This window comes from Ornithorhynchus anatinus, chromosome 2 (assembly GCF_004115215.2).
Source record: "Ornithorhynchus anatinus isolate Pmale09 chromosome 2, mOrnAna1.pri.v4, whole genome shotgun sequence".
Taxonomy (NCBI): Eukaryota; Metazoa; Chordata; class Mammalia; order Monotremata; family Ornithorhynchidae; genus Ornithorhynchus; species Ornithorhynchus anatinus.
In genome coordinates, this window is record NC_041729.1 from 82,204,206 (window position 1) to 82,220,605 (window position 16,400).

General features: G+C 41.0%; 1 protein-coding gene across 4 annotated transcripts in view; it reads right to left on the reverse strand.

The window, feature by feature from the left end:
- The window catches only part of UTRN (utrophin), a 609,179-nt gene that overhangs the window by 451,910 nt on the left and 140,869 nt on the right, over positions 1 to 16,400 (reverse strand). For all 4 annotated transcript variants that reach the window (XM_029047836.2, XM_029047843.2, XM_029047848.2 and 1 more), the window contains 6 exons: positions 15,641 to 15,733; positions 14,574 to 14,651; positions 5,810 to 5,902; positions 5,244 to 5,416; positions 1,794 to 1,909; positions 468 to 628 (listed from right to left, as the gene is read on the reverse strand). In XM_029047836.2, coding sequence (XP_028903669.1) covers positions 468 to 628; positions 1,794 to 1,909; positions 5,244 to 5,416; positions 5,810 to 5,902; positions 14,574 to 14,651; positions 15,641 to 15,733 — 714 coding nt within the window. The remainder of the gene's footprint in view (positions 1 to 467; positions 629 to 1,793; positions 1,910 to 5,243; positions 5,417 to 5,809; positions 5,903 to 14,573; positions 14,652 to 15,640; positions 15,734 to 16,400) is intronic.

Sequence of the window (16,400 nt, forward strand, 5' to 3'; positions counted from 1 at the left end):
CCTGCCTTCAAAGCCTTAATGAAGATACATCTCCTCCAAGAGGCCTTCCCTAACTAAGCCTTCATTTCCTCTTCTCCCACTTGACTTGATTTCATTCATCCCCCTTCCCAACCCAACAGCACATACATAAATATCTCTAATGTATTTATATTAATATCTATCTCCCCCTCTAGACAGTAAGCTGGTTGTGGGAAGGGAATGTGTCTGTTTATTGGTATATTGTACTCTCCCAAGCACTTAGTACAGTGCTGTGAACACAGGAAGTGCTCAATAAACACAACTGACTGAATAAATATTTGGATTTCCACACAAACATTTTTTTTAAAAATACTACAAAATGACCTCAAAAGTTATATTTTAGCTATTTAGCTTACCCTGTTTGGGGAAAGCCAGAAGCATTTTGCTAAGAGACGAGCCGAACAACACCTGAACATAAGTCAATCAAGTATGGAACCACACTAGCTTACTTGTACATGGAATTCTCCTTCTTCACATTCTTTCTTGTATCTCCTTGGAAGGGTTTCTACCTCCCGGATGTCTTCCATGGTGATTTGCTGAGGAAGCACCTCAAACAAAGATGTCAAATACATAATTATGGATTTTTTGTCAGGAAGCTGAACAGCAACATCTGTGAGAGAAAGAACTTAAATTAGTTTCAATCAACAGGATTTATTTCACACCTACAGTGTATACAATACTGTACTAAGTGCTTGAGAAAGTATAAGACAGTTAGATGACTGCATCCCTCAAGGAGATTAGACAGACAAAATAATTTACAGATAGGAAGAGAAAGAGCATGGAAAATGGATAAATGGAGGAGTAAATGTTTAAATGGTAAAGGATGTAAACTAAGACTTTCAAAGGTGGTTGTGAGTGCATCTGTACTTATGTATGGACTACCCACTTCAGTACACTCATCACAAAAATTGAAAATCAGAAATTCCTCTTTTCAAGTCCTAGGGTACTACATCAAACTTAGAATTCTGCTAATCCATTACTAGGGACTGGCTCATTCTTAAAATATCAAGCAAGAAAATGACTGAGAGAAGTGCCATTTCCTCTTTCATCCAACACTCTTAAAATACTGTGTGAACAATTCCAAATTTAAAGTGTGTTCTAAAGGTGGCCATATATATTTTTCCAAACCAAAAAAAAACCATCCAATTGACTGGGGATAGGCATTTGCATCTGTAAGACTGAAAGCTGAGAGCACAGTTAGAATGACAATCTGGTTTGAACCTCACTGGCACATCAAAAAAGGCAAAAAAGAAAATTACACTGAAATGTAAGCTGCAACACAATAGCTTGCTTAATATCTGGCTGGCACTACCCTTGTCAGCTGTGTGACTGTGGGCAAGTCACTTAACTTCTCTGTGCCTCAGTTAGCTCACCTGTAAAATGGGGATTAACTGTGAGCCTCACGTGGGACAACCTGATGACCCTGTATCTACCCCAGCGCTTAGAACAGCGCTCTGCACAAAGTAAGTGTCTAACAAATACCAACATTATTATGTGAATACTTCTGAATAATGGCCACATTTTCTGAGATTAAAGGATTAGTCCCAAACCATACAACTCATCTCATTAGAGAAAAATATAATTGACAATTAATATATTTTCAAGTTTAAGACCTCAAGTCTATGTGCCAGTGTATGAAGACTATATTGTCTAGAAATCAGGAATACATTCTTCTGCCAAAAAGATCAAATTTAGTGTTTCTGTTAAAGATGCCTACAAGCAAAAACAGCATAAGTGTAATCTAATAAAATTGACATTAAAATGATGACTGGTACCTTCAGGATCTAACAGCTTTTCAATTCCCAGGTGGTTTTGAGCTTTGGTAAAAGCATGTTCCAATCTTTCAATGGGGGACATTTTAGTAACTCTATCCCAGCTGAAGAGGTCAGGTCTAAAAACACCAGGTAAGTAAATAGAAATCAAGTCAGAAAAAGAATATTATATCATCATCCTTACCATGAGATCCTAAAGAATTCATTTGAATATTTTCAACATTTCAAATTAACATATCCAGGTAGTAAACAATCTTTACTTTGTGTATCTATGCTAAGCTGAATTTAGAGGCATCATAACACACCACTTATGTACACTGGGTTACTGGGTGCTGTTGGTACAGATGAATAAACAGAAAAAAATAAGTGCTATCAAGAAAAAAGAAGTGTTTGCCTAAGAACTACGTTTTTCTTTGGCAGGACTAAAGTATAGACTTGCGGGGACCACTCTATTTGAACAATATGGCTTTTTGCCCTAATTTTAAAAGCTACTGCAAAATGCAGGAAGGAGTAGGCAAATGTTGAACATAACAGAAAAACATAAAACAATCACAACAGCCCATTCCAAGATCTGTAATTCACCACTGCTGGGTATAGCTACATGCTATATCAATAATGCTCACCTTTATTACCTTTTATGTCAAAAATTTTCAGGTTTACCTTCACTCTGTGTGTCTATAACATGTGTATTGATAAATAACACTGTTAAAAAATTGGAAGCACGCTTTGCCTGAGACAGAGCCAATAAATGCTTTCTCACAAGCATTGGTTTACAAACATTCCTGCCAAAGTCCAAAGGTTTTAGAGCATGATTGGGACAGAAGGCGACAAAAACCTAGGGAAACATATGGCCAAAAATTGGCTATAATGATATGACTATGCACAGAAATGCTTTTTAGAGTTTGTTTCAATCTTAATCACAGTATCACGTAGGAACACCTTTAGTCTTCCATTACCATTGCAGAATCAGTTTGCAACTACTCAGAGTTCATGCTACTGTTTACTAGAAACAATGAACTTTATATAATTGCACACTTAAATAGTTGCAAGTGGTGCAGATGACTGCACTAAGCACTTGGGAAAGGACAATAGAGCTTACAGTCTAGATAAGGCAGACTGTTTGAAACAAGTCATTTTGTTTTCCACAACCTTCCTGAAATTTCACCCTGTGTGCACAGTCATGTATTATTTCAGTTGTTTTCAAAACTTCTTTCCTATAACCTCTCATTTCATAATGAAACAATGATGGACAAAATATGATGCTTTGATACCACAGGGGCTTTCAGGAACCCCTGTACTTGAAACAAATCTAGACTGTAAATTCCTTGAGGGCAGGGAAGATATCTACTGCCTTTGTTATATTGTACTCGCCCAAGTACTTAGTATAGTGATTGAGGAAATGAAGGGACTGGGAGGTACAAGACGGATTCTAGTCCTGCTTCCATTCCTGGTGCCCTGTGTGTCCTGGGAGAATTCATTTAGATCTGGTCTCTAAGCACGTCTAATTTTTCATCACAAAATACTACTGGTCTTTAGCACTGAACATTCCCAAAGTGGTGATGCCCATAGGGTGTGACTTGAGGTTCTCGGGTAATTGGGTTCAATTACTCTTCCTTCCTCCTTTCCTCTCTCCCAGAAAACATAAAAGGATCAAGTCAGCAAAGAGCTTTCAAGTCTTATGAAAAAGAAGCACTGACTAAACAACTTCCCTTTATTTTGCTTTTCCTTAAGAAAAGGAAGAACAAGGAATGTCTTATTGCTTTATGTTTCTGTAAAGGCCCATCCTTGTCATCACAAAACGATCCCTAAAGAAAACCAGAGGCATATCATTTCATTTCTTGATACTCAATGAACATTACATGGCAAAATAAATTTTTTACAGGAAAATTTTACCAGCATGCAATGTTTATTTACTGGTTGAATTACTCTTACTTAAAGACATTATACTTATACTCAAGGTGAGGTTTTTTTAATCATAGGGCCACATATGGCTCAGTGGAAAGAGCACGGGCTTGGGAGTCAGAGGTCATGGGTTCGAATCCCAGGACTGCCACTTGGCAGCTGTGTGACCGTGGGCAGGTCAATTAACTTCTCTGTGCCTCAGTTACTTCAGCTGTAAAATGGGGATTAAGACTGTGAGCCTCATGTGGGACAACCTGATTACCCTGTATCTACCCCAGGGCTTAGAACAGTGCTCTGCACATAGTAAGCACTTAAATACCAACATTATTATATTACTTAGAATTACCCAATGAAGCATTTTAAAGACACAGGGCAGTGTGGCATAGCTGAGGGCAGCTTGAAAAACAACAGAAGACTGATGTATTAGAGACTTCCATAGGTTCTTCCATTGGTTCTGTATACACAGACTACTCACCCTGGATTTCCAGAGGGGGAAAACAAAATCTATTTACCCACAATTTGCTGTGGGTACATCTGCTTTCCAGGGGAGACAAGGAAACTGCATCTCTGTCCCAGAAGGTGGCAGATTGGGCATGCATGGAACTAACTCAGATTCCACTAGGCAGATCCCTATCTGGCATTTGGCAATTAGAAAAGACTCATGTAGAGACAAAGAATATTTTACCAAGATGGAGCAATGAAAATGACACCGGGCAATGGATTTGCAAAAGTGACCATTTTTACATGAAATGTGTAAAGAAATATTTATTTAACCCTGGCACAGGTTGATAAAATCTGACATTAGCACTCTCCTCCTAAAATTCCCAAAGGAATAGGAGATACATCTATATTGACCTTAAAAAAGTGCATTTGCAAGGAAGCAGAATTATGGTTCCATTTATACCACCACAGCACGTGTTTCATAATCTTGCTCATTCAAAGGGAGAAGTTATGCTTTTTTTGGAACATCTGATGAACTGAAAGTATGTCTGCTCTCCCAAAGGTTTAGTACAGTATATTGCTCATAATACTCATTATATGCATTTGATTTATTATTTTAGGTCAGTGTGACAAATTTAATACTGTCTTTCAAAGAAAAACTTTATTAAAATGACTAGTTACACTAAATACTAATCTTTTTTTTAACCACTAAGGCCATCCAAAAAAATGCTTTCTTTAGAACTGAAATCTTCTTAGTTTTGCTTCTGGAAACACTGAAGCAGCACTCCGTTTTGGAGAAGTCAATTACTTGGACTATACAGTCTCATTCAACTTTCTAGCTAACGTTTTTTGAGGGGGTGTAAATTATGTCAAATATTTTACATTTTTCTGATTGGAAGGCGGGTGAGGGAAATTATGGAAGTTACACTACAGCCTTGGCATTGTCCAGTGAAAAGAAATGCTAACGTTGGCCATTTTTCTCACTACCACTGTTTCTCCTAAACAAAGGAATTATTTGGGGGGCGAAGGAGGAAAAGTGTCAACACCAAATGGCAAAAGAGAAAAGCAGAGCTTGTTTCCTTTTGTACAGTAATGACATTCTTCACTCACTTGTGTCGGTGGATGACGGCATTGAAGGCAAGTCCATCTGACCAACTGGTTGTAAAGTTCAGAACGTTGACTTGGGCGTAAAGTCTTGTGGACTGCCGGACCCAGCTCAACAGAATCTTCTCACTGTTTGTCTGCTGCAGGTCTGACATAATATCTTTCATGACATCTTTCACCTATTTCAGAAAAAACAATCATTTAAGTTATGAGACATGTTGCACTAAAACTAGCCTGACATGGACTAGGCAATTTATGCTCCTCTTACTAAACTAGTTTCTTTTGAAACAACTCATCAAGGCTCAATTGCAGATATACAACATAACAGTCCAGTTGCAAAGAGAAATGGAGAAATGAAAAGAACATCTGGACAAGATCACATGAGAATGAACACTGAGTTTTGGCTAAGCAAAAGGAGTCTTAACCTAAACTCTAGCATCCTTTCGTTTACTAGTCAAAAGTGAGAGCATTTTTTCCAGCTAGAGAACAAAGAGAGGTTTGTAGGCATCTTTCCACCACAAAGGATTTATGTTAAATTCCTGAAAACAGAATGTGAGCCGAAAGTTCCTCACCTGCCAGTGCAAGATGATGCTCCAAAGTAATCCCAGTGTCAGTTTGTGATTTCCATCTACAATATCCGTCCCTCCTATATTCACCAATTCCACCTGAAGAAATACGATACACTTCAGTCAATGTTCAACAAAAGATTGAGCTTTCCCGGCTCCCCTAATCTGAAAGAAGTTATCCAGTTATCTGAGACAGCTGGAGTAGGGAAAGAGACACACCTAGAGCCCAGCAGCATTATTTACACAAATCTATTGATAGAGGAATCAGAAAAAGTGATGATCAAAAGCATTCCAATTTGCCCTTGGCTATATATTGGGTCCACTGCAATGGGTTTTTGAAGTATTTATCTACAGTTCATACTTGCTGAGGCATAGTCAGTGCTGAATTTCACAGCTTCAAGGGATACATTCCTAACATGCTGGAGGAAATGAGAGCATCTTATAAGCCTTTAAGTTTTGGCTGGAGCCAAAGTTATTTAAGAACATTACTGATTTATCTATGTGGGTCAGTTTTTGTTCTTAAGTCAATTAGAGTTCAATTAAAGTTTGTGTTCTTTCCATTTTAACTTTCCCAAATTGCTCAGTTTCATTCCTTCCCCCAAACCTTTTCATTGGATTGAGAGGAGTTTAATGGGCGTTATGAGGTGACATCCTAAGAGAAGCAGCACAGTCTAGTGGATAGAGCATGGCCCTGGGAGTCAGGTCTTGGGTTCTAATCCCAGCCCTGCCACGTGTCTGCTGTGTGACCTTGGGCAAATCACCTCACTTCTCTGAATTTCAGTTACCTCATCTGTAAAATGGAGATTAAGACTGTGAACCCCATGTGGGACAGGGACTGTGTCCAACCCAATTTGCTTGTATTCCCCACCCAATGCTTAGAACAGTGCCTGGCACACAGTAAACACTTAATTTACTATATTATATTATATATGTTGTATATAATATAATACCACAATTATTATTCTAGGGCTATTACTCTACGGCTATGCATATTTAAAACATTTTTGCAACTCTAAAAAAAAACTTGGCTTATTTCCTCTCGGAACACTCAGAAAACTAGCTTATTTCATGACTAACACAAACTCTTTTAAAGTACTATAAAATAAGACATACTACAAAATATGACATTCTACAAAATATAGCACATCATTTAGCTCCCCCAGCATTGAAGGACGACTTAGATAAAGCAATACATCTTTCACTTGTCATCAATTCTAGCTGAAAAATCAAAGCCAGAAGTATTATTCTTTTTTCCTAGAACCTGCCCCTTAACCCCACTGCTGCTTATTATAAGCAGGACTGAAAAAAGCCTAACCAGAAAATGATTACTGCCACCAAAGGCAGCAGTGGGGACAAGGAAGCACTTCACAAGCTGGGGATGGGGGAAGAGGTCACCCTCAATGGATTCCCAGATGAGAAAGGGGATTGACCACCGGTTCCCCAGCCAGGCGGAGGATCCAATCCTCCGAACAAGGGAAAGATTGGAGCCACCACTCTGGCTCTACCTCCAACCTCCTTTCAGTTCCTAGGGTGGACTAGGAACAGCTATATTCATTCATTCGTATTTACTGAGCGCTTACTGTGTGCAGAGCACTGTACTCAGTGCTGGAAAGTACAATTCAGCAAAAAAAAGAGACAATCCCTGCCCACAACGGGCTCACAGTCAAGAAGGGGGGAGACAGGCATCAATAGCATCAATATAAGTAAATAGAATTATAGATATATACATATCATTAATAAAATAAATAGAATTGTAAATATATACATATACACACACAAGTGATGTGGGCGGGGGGGTAGAGCAGAGGGAGCGAGTGGGGGTGATAGGGAAGGGAAGGGGAGCAGAGGAAAAGGGGCCTTAATCCGGGAAGGCCTCCTGGACTACATATTCCTGCTCTAAGAGGTAAGTGGGCTGAGAGCTAATGCTGTTGCCCCAGGGCACCATCAAGTGGGAACCAATTCATTCATCATACTTACTGAGCACTTAGTGTGTGCAGAGCACTGTAGTAAGCACTTGGGAGAATGCAGTACAACACTAAACATACACATTCCCTGCCCACAAGTCTTGTGGGCCTCTCTCCACCCTTCATCCTCCCTTGGCTTCCCATATCCATGTCAGAGGTTATGGGTTTGAATCCCGGCTCTGCCACTTGTCAGCTGTGTGACTGTGGGCAAGTCACTTTACTTCTCTGTGCCTCAGTTACCTCATCTGTAAAATGGGGATTAAGACTGTGAGCCTCATGTGGGACAACCTGATTACCCTGTATACCCCAGCGCTTAGAACAGTGCTCTGCACATAGTAAACGCTTAACAAATACCAACATTATTATATTCCTTGGTGTCAAGCAAAGACTCACAGTTACTTCAAAGCCCTTCACCAGCTCTTTCCATCACACCTATTATCTACTATTTCCCAAATAATTCTCTTTCCTCCTTCCAAGGCCTAAATGTACCCTCCTCTGGTACTGCATTCCTCCAAGCCTTTATTGATCAATCAATCAACAGTATTTATTGATACTGGGTGCAGAGAACTGTACTATGGGCTTGGAAGAACAAAATAAAATAGAGTCGGTAGATATGCTTGCTGCCCACAATAAGCTTATTGCTTACTGATGCTGTATCCTTGCCTGGAACTTCCTCCCCATCTTAGCTTCAAGGCCAGACTCCCAGCAAACTACCAGATCACAGGTCTCCTCTCTTCAAAGCCTTCTTGAAATCTTACCTTCACAAGCATTTCCCAATTAATTCCCAGCCTTCCCACCTTAGTACCCCTGCATGCACTACTTGACAACTGCACTTTTAATTGTCTCTGGTTGAGAAAATGCTTACAAGGAGCCAAGCTCTGGACTAAGAACTGGCGGTAGTTAACAGGTGATCAGAACAGACACAGAGTCTGCCCGATGTGGGACTCACAATTTAAGAATTAAAGACAGCAGTATCTTAGTCTCATTGTACACATGAGGAAACTGAAACTCAGACTTGTCCAAGGTCAAACCACAGACCAATGGCAAAAGTGGAACTAGACACTGTAGTCCAGAACCTAGTTTCCTGGTTCCCACACCCATGTTCTTTCCACTAGGCAACACTGTTTTAAATTACTATTGATTGTAAATACTACTTTTTCATTTGTGACACAAGTTTATGGCCCTTCAGTTCTAACCTGAGCCGTTGTGGGCAGGGATTGTCTCTCTTTGTTGCTGAACTGTATTTTTCAAGCACTTAGTACAGGACTCTCCACAGAGTAAGTGCTCAGTAAATTCAACTGAATGAATGAATGAATGACATCAATTATGCAAATTCTTTCCCTCTTTTCTCTCACCTCCATTCAGATTCACCACTAATCCCCCAGCCCAGATACAGCTACTCCTCTGTTCAGTCTTTGCATTGAGAGAAAAGAAATGTTCAACCTCTATCTGGAGTTTGAGGTAAAGGTTGGTTCTGCTTCTCAAGCAGCAGGGCCTAGAGGAGAGAGCACGAGCCTGGGTGTCAGAAAGACCTGGGTTCTAATCCTGGCTCCACCACATGCCTGCTGTGTGATCTAGAACAAGTCACTTCATTTATCTGGATCTCGGTTACCTCATCTGTAAAATGGGGATTAAGAGTGTGAGTCCCATGTGGGACAGAGAATGTGTCCAATCTGATTAACTCGTATCTATCCGAGCAATTAGGACGGAATAACGAGAACAATAATTATTATTAAGCTTGTTCTGATGGTATGATCATGCATGTGGACAGCTGGCTAGCCTCTGGGGAAGACACCAGACATGGGGCCAGGTCCTCGGGGGAGAGTACAATGGATGAGGAGGAGCTGTGGCTGCTGGCAACTACTAAACAACAGGGGCTGGGATGGGGCAGACTCCTGAGACCCTTTCTGACCTGTTGTCACAGAAGGAGGGGCACTGCCCCCATCAGGTGAAAAATCCTGCCACAGCCATTGCGCACCAGACATCCTGCCATGATTTTTCCAGGACTTTATCTTTTACAGGGACTGAGTTTCAACCCCTTCTGATTTACTATCATTCATTCATTTGTATTTGTTGAGCACTTACTGTGTACAGAGCACTGTACTAAGGAAAGTACAATGTAACAGACACATTCCCTGCCCACAAAGAGCTTACAGCTAAAGCGGGGAGACATCAGTAAAAATAAATAAAATTATAGATATGTACGTAAGTGCTGTGGGGCTGGAAAGGGGAAGAACAAGGGGAGCAAGTCAGGGAGATGCAGAAGGGAGTGGGAGATAAGGAAAGGAGGGGCCTAGTCTGGGATGGCCTCTTGGAGATGCGCCTTCAATAAGGCTTTGAAGGAAAGGGGAGAGGGGAGGAGCAATTGTCTGTCAGACTAGAGGAGAAAGGCGTTCCAGGCCAGAGGCAGGATGTGGGCTGGGGTCGGGGGCGAGACAGGTGAGAGCGAGGCACAGTGAAAAGCTTAGCACTAGAGGAGTGTGTGGGTTGGGTTGTGGAAGGAAAGGAGAGAGGTGAGGTAGGAGGGGGCAAGGTAGTGGAGTGCTTTAATGCCAATAGTGAGGAGTTTTTGTTTGACATACAAATGAATGGGCAACCATTGGAGTATTTTTTGAAGAGTGGGATGACATGTCCCTAACATTTTTGCAGGAAAATGATCTGGGCAGCAGAGTGAAGTATGGACTGGAGTGGAGAGAGACAGGAGGCTGGGAAGTCAGTAAAGAGACTGATGCAGTAATCCAGGTGGGCTAGGATGAGCGGCTGGATTAATGTGGTAGCAGTTTAGATGGAGAGGAAAAAGCGGATTTTAGCCATGTTATAAAAGTAGGACCTACAAGATTTGGTGATGGATTGAATACATGGGTTGAATGACAGAGCTGAGTCAAAGATAACGCCAAGGTTACGGGCTTGTGGAGACAGGAAGGATGGTGGTACCAGGACGGAGCCCCTATCCCTTTGCACTTTTACTCCATGTGGGAGTGGACTCAAATGTACACAGAAACACAATTTAGGATCATGCTTGGACTGGGCTGGCCCACTCTGTTAAGAACTGATGTGTGTATGAGTTCTGGGGAGCCAAGTGGTCAGACCGATGGGTCTCAGAGCCGTTCTCTCCTTCCCTTCCCCAACTTGTCTTCCCTCCGCATGAAACTCTCCAACCGCCTCTTCCCGTATTCCTCAGCCCCAACCCACATCACCCAACCGCAACTTGATGGCCAGCCGTGACAGTGATGGGAGGGAGGGATAGTGGATGGATGAGGGAGCAGATGGCCTTCCCTTCAGTCACTCGCAAAGAGCACAATTACCAGACTCAGGTGGGGTAGGGACAAAAAGGAGAAACTGACCACCAGACCCAGAATTATAATGGCATTTCTGAAATCCTTCAATAATATGGAGCAATGAGCAAACGGTGTGCAGAATCTCCATAAGCCCCAGGTGCCCACTCCCTGATCATTAGTAAAGCCACAGACTTTGGTAGTTCAAAATGTAGCCGATAAGTCTTTCAATAGCTCTAATTCTATTTCAACTTACTCTTTTAAAAAGTAATTCAAATTAAATTTCAACCTAGGAAGAATTTATTAGTTATCCAGCAAAAAGCTAATAAAAGTGTAAGAAATATAAGTGGATCCCCAAATCTGGATGTTTTATTGAACCTTTCTAATAAAGGATAATTTAATCCATCAGCAACAAGAGTAAAAAATTCTACTTATGCAGTATTTATTACATCATTTAATCTACATTCAGTTATGGAGTTAGTCCAAAATAGTTGCCCAGATGAGAAAAAAAAACCTTGCATCAATTATTCTATCTGAATAGTGTGATTATGATTCCACACTGTCTTCTAAATTTTAAGAATTGGAGTATTACAGTAACTTAATGTAAGGGTTCAAAGCCTGGAAAGGCTTAAAGAATACCTCTTTGGTCACACCAAAAGAGCAAAGAAACCTTTAAGATCTCTAAATTGAAATCATCACCTTCCAATCATGAGCCAGGGCTCTAGAACTTCAGCCATCCAGACCCTTGTAGGCCCAACTCACCAAGTAAGCAGAGAAATGTGCTAAGAATTTTTTTCAAATTAAAAATTGCTACAATAACTGACCACGTATAAAAATTTTAATAAGCAGCAGCATAGCCTAGTGGAAAGAGCACGGGCCTCTAAATCAGAGAACCTGGGTTCTACTCCCAGCTATGTCACTTGTCTGTTGTGTGATCTTGGGCAAATCACTTAACTTACCTGTGCTTCAGTTACCTCATCTGTAAAATGAGGATTAAGACAGTGAGCTTCATGTGTGACATGGACTATGTCCAACCTGATTACCTTGTGTCTACCCCAGCGCTTAGCACAATGCATGGCACACAGTGAGCGTTTAAAACCATAAAAAATATATGTTTTAAAGATATAGAGGCTTTTCTAGGAAGCATTATACAGCGGGATCATCACTAGATTTGTTTTTGGTGCAGAGATAGACTATGCTTTAGAGGGAACCAGCTAACACTAACTCTCCTGAGAGTTTGGGGTTATTTAACTTTAAAAGGCCCCAAAGAAAGAACACCATTTACTGTAAGCTCGCTGTGGGCAGGGAATGTGTCTGTTTATTGTGATACTGTACTCTCCTAAGTGCTTAGTACAGTGCTTCGCTCAATAAATACAACTGAATGAATGACTGAACGAATGAATGTTTCCCTCTGCATGCGGTCCAATATGATGACATCAATGATTACACTGCAATCCAAAGTTGCTTGCTTCATAGCAACCTCCACTGCTGTCAGCATGGGTAGCTCTGCCATGTGATCCCGCCCCTCCCTGGCTACCAGAAAGAACCAGGAAGTCAATCGGTCAATTATATTTACTGAGCACTCACTGTGTGCAGACCACTGTACAGCACTTGGGAGAGTACAGTATAGCTATATAACAGGCATATTCCCTACCCACAACGAGTTTACAGTCAAGAGGAAGGTAAAAGGGAGGGTGAAGGTGTGTGTGGTGGGTCAATAGTGAGACTTCCAAACACAAAAACAGCTACACCCACCCTGCTCAGGTCTTCTCCTGTCTCCTATGGCTGGAGCTAGGAAGGGAAGGTGAGCAGAGGAATGTGGTGCAACATGACTGTAGAGCCACCCTAAAGTATTCTGGCTCCCTGAGAAAATTTTACCACCACCTCCCCCTCCCCGACTGCTCCCACGTGCCCCACTTCCTCCTAACCCCAGTAATACCTACAGCCTGAGGATGTATGCTTCCTTCCCCTCCCCAGTCCCTCTTCATTCAGTCAATTCATTCATTCAGTTGTATTTACTGAGCACTTAATAATAATGTTGGTATTTGTTAAGCAGTTACTATGTGCCGAGCACTGTTCTAAGCGCTGGGGTAGACACAGGGGAATCACGTTGTCCCACGTGGGGCTCACAGTTTTCATCCCCATTTTACAGATGAGGGAACTGAGGCACCGAGAAGTTAAGTGACTTGCCCAAAGTCACACAGCTGACAAGCGGCAGAGCCGAGGTTCGAACCCATGACCTCTGACTCCAAAGCGCCGGCTCTTTCCAGTGAGCCACGCTGCTTCTCTACTGTGTGCAGAACACTGTACTAAGTGATTGGAAAGTACAGAGAGAGACAATCCCTGCCTAAAACAAGGTCACAGTCTAGAAGGGGGGACACAGACATCAAAACAAGTAAACAGGCATCAACAGCATCAATATAAATAAGTAGAATCATAGATATAGACATCAAAGTAAACAGGCATTAATATAAATAAATAGAATTGTAGATATGTACATATTTACACAAGTGCCTTGGGGTGGGCGGGGGGGGTAGAGCAAAGAAAACAAGTCAAACCGATGGGGAGGAAAGGGGAAGCTGAGGAAAAGGGGGGCTTAGACTGGGAAGGCCTCCTGGAGGAGGTGAGCCTTCAGTATTACTAGCTCTGGGGAACACTATTATAATAGTGGTATTTGCTAAGCGCTTACTATGAGCCAGACATTATTACACACAGGGGTGGATACAAGCAAATCGGGTTGGACTCAGTCCCTATCCCACGTGAGGCTCAGAGTCTCAATACCATTTTACAGATGAGATAACCGAAGCACAGAGAAGTGAAGTGACTCGTCCAAGATCACTCAACAAAAAAGGGGCAGAGCGCGATTAGAACCCATAGAACCTGTCTCCTGTTTCTTCTGTACTGTCCCAAATGTTCAGTACAGTCCACTGGGTCAATATTATCGTGTCTTCTTTGCTACCAGAGCAAGGCGAAGATGCAGGAGGAGGTGCCTGGAGAGAAGTGGGGATGTGGCTTGCCTAACCCTGCTGCTGTCGCCCAACAGTGGTGTCGCTGTACCATATTTGGCTTGGCTTGAGACTGGACCTCACATAGTAAATATTTGTTCACTCTTTCCTATTTGTATGCATTCCAATGTAGCCCCCCAAGAAGCAGCTGTTGAATATCCTTTTATTTATTCCCTTCATGTTCCATCCTCTTAAAAGAAAACATCAGATACAGTTCTGAAGCAACATATACCTCTCCTTTACACCAATATTGACTATAGGAAAAAAGACTTAACAGAAACTTCTGACATGAATTCCTATTTAACTCATTTACCTCAAACAAGACAAAAACTTATGCTGGATACTTGGGAGTCAATAATGAATGACCAGACAAGTGCTACAACTGAAATTGTCTTATAAATCTCTTACAACTCTGAGGAAGACCTTTTACAATTGTTCCTATTTTTCTCTGACCTTACTCTGTACTTTTATTATTGCACTTAGCAAAATTTGTTTAATAATTTGAAGTTCAAAGGGGAAAACTTACATTATTCTGGTGTAAAACTTGAAGAACTCGGTTGACATTATTTAAAGCATGAACCCTGGTGGAACCACGTTCTTTGGGCTGAAAAAATAAACAAACACAATTATGTTTCTCTCAACCTTCTAAAAACACCAGAGGCCAATTACCCCTAATTCCAATTAGCAGAATTGAGGCAAATACCTGGACAGTAACTTGGAGAAATTTTTGAGTTATTAATTTGTTAAGTATGAATTTAAACAATCAATTCACAGTGGAGTAGACTCCCTTTAGAATACCAACTCATGCCCTTCATATGTAAGGGAATAGATATTATGTATGCTTCAGTGAAGTTCAATACATTAGTTTTTAGATAATGAACAACACCTAAAATTGTTTTGTCATGACTACCCCCACAATTTCACCTGAAATACATAACCGTTTGAAGCACATATTAAGTGTAAAAACGTCTTCTTTAAAGAAACAGAAAAAAAAAAAATCACACTTAGTAGGTTCTTTTGGATACAGTGAGATCATGTAGCAAGCAAACTGCCCATTCAAACTGTGCGTCTCATTTCAACACATGACAAGCAGAAATGGAGTCACTGTGTTCTGGGATCTGCTATCTCACTTGAGACAACAAGGAGTGGGGTGCCGGAAGCCAGCAGCAATAGTGCAGACACAAGTCAGGATCTCAAAGCTTGGAGGACATGCATTCATGGTGGCTCCCAATGACCACGCCCTCGGCTCTGGCAGGAGACAGAGACTACAATTCTCAGGAATATCTGAGTTTTCTATCTTCCCTCTTACTTTCAAGACAGAGGTGATCTGAGCCAGAGGAAAAGTTACTGTATAACAGCCCACCCTCTGCCAAGTCTAAAACTCTAGCCATGATTTTTAAAAATAAACTGAAGTTACTAAATTAATAAATTAAACTGAGAGCTGGAGAGTAGAGGAATACGGTAAAGTAACAGATATTCAAGTTCACACTTCAAAAACTTGTTCCAAACTTCTAAATTAGGTTCCCTAAGGTTCTAATAATAGGGGAAATCACTTGTCACCATATTCCTTTCATCACTTAACCGTTCTCTCACCAGTGAAGTTCCTATGAGTCCTTCCAGAAGATCCAACAGCTTTCGCCCATCTTTGAGATCTGTAAATATATCCTTCACCAGTGGTTTCCCACTCTGAAAAACATTAAAACAGTTAAAATCATTAATTCAGTTATAGAAACATCTAAAATTACTTAGAACTAAATGCAGGACATTTTAATATTGCATTACAAAAATCTTCATTATTTGGGATCAGAAGGTCGGTGGCATGTACAAGGAGAACTTCAAAATAGAGCTGGAAAAAGCTAGATATGAAATTGCATAGTTTCCAAATATTCAAATTGTACTTAAAAGTTGAAACAATGATTTTAATCCTAAAACGGAGTAAAAAAGATATACATCCACATACCCTATTTCCACACATACCTATCATAAAAGGGGAAGGGGAAAAGCCAGCAGCTACAATTAAACTCCATTTAACTCTTATATAGCATTGTATACAGTGTAGCCCTATTGCTGGTCCGGTAGAAAGAGCACGACTCCAGAAATCAAAAGCCATGGGCACTGCTCAGTGTTTTGTCTGCTGGGTCTCCAATCAATCAATCATATTTATTGAGCTCTTCCTGTGTGCAGAGCATGGTATTAAATCCTTGGGAGACTACAGTATAAAAGAGTTGGTAGACACATTCCCTGTCCACTCCAAGCTTACAGTCTAGAGGGGGAAACAGATATTAACATAAATTGTGGCTATGTACATAAGTGCTGTGGGGCTGAATAAAGGGTGCAAATCCAAGAGCAAGGG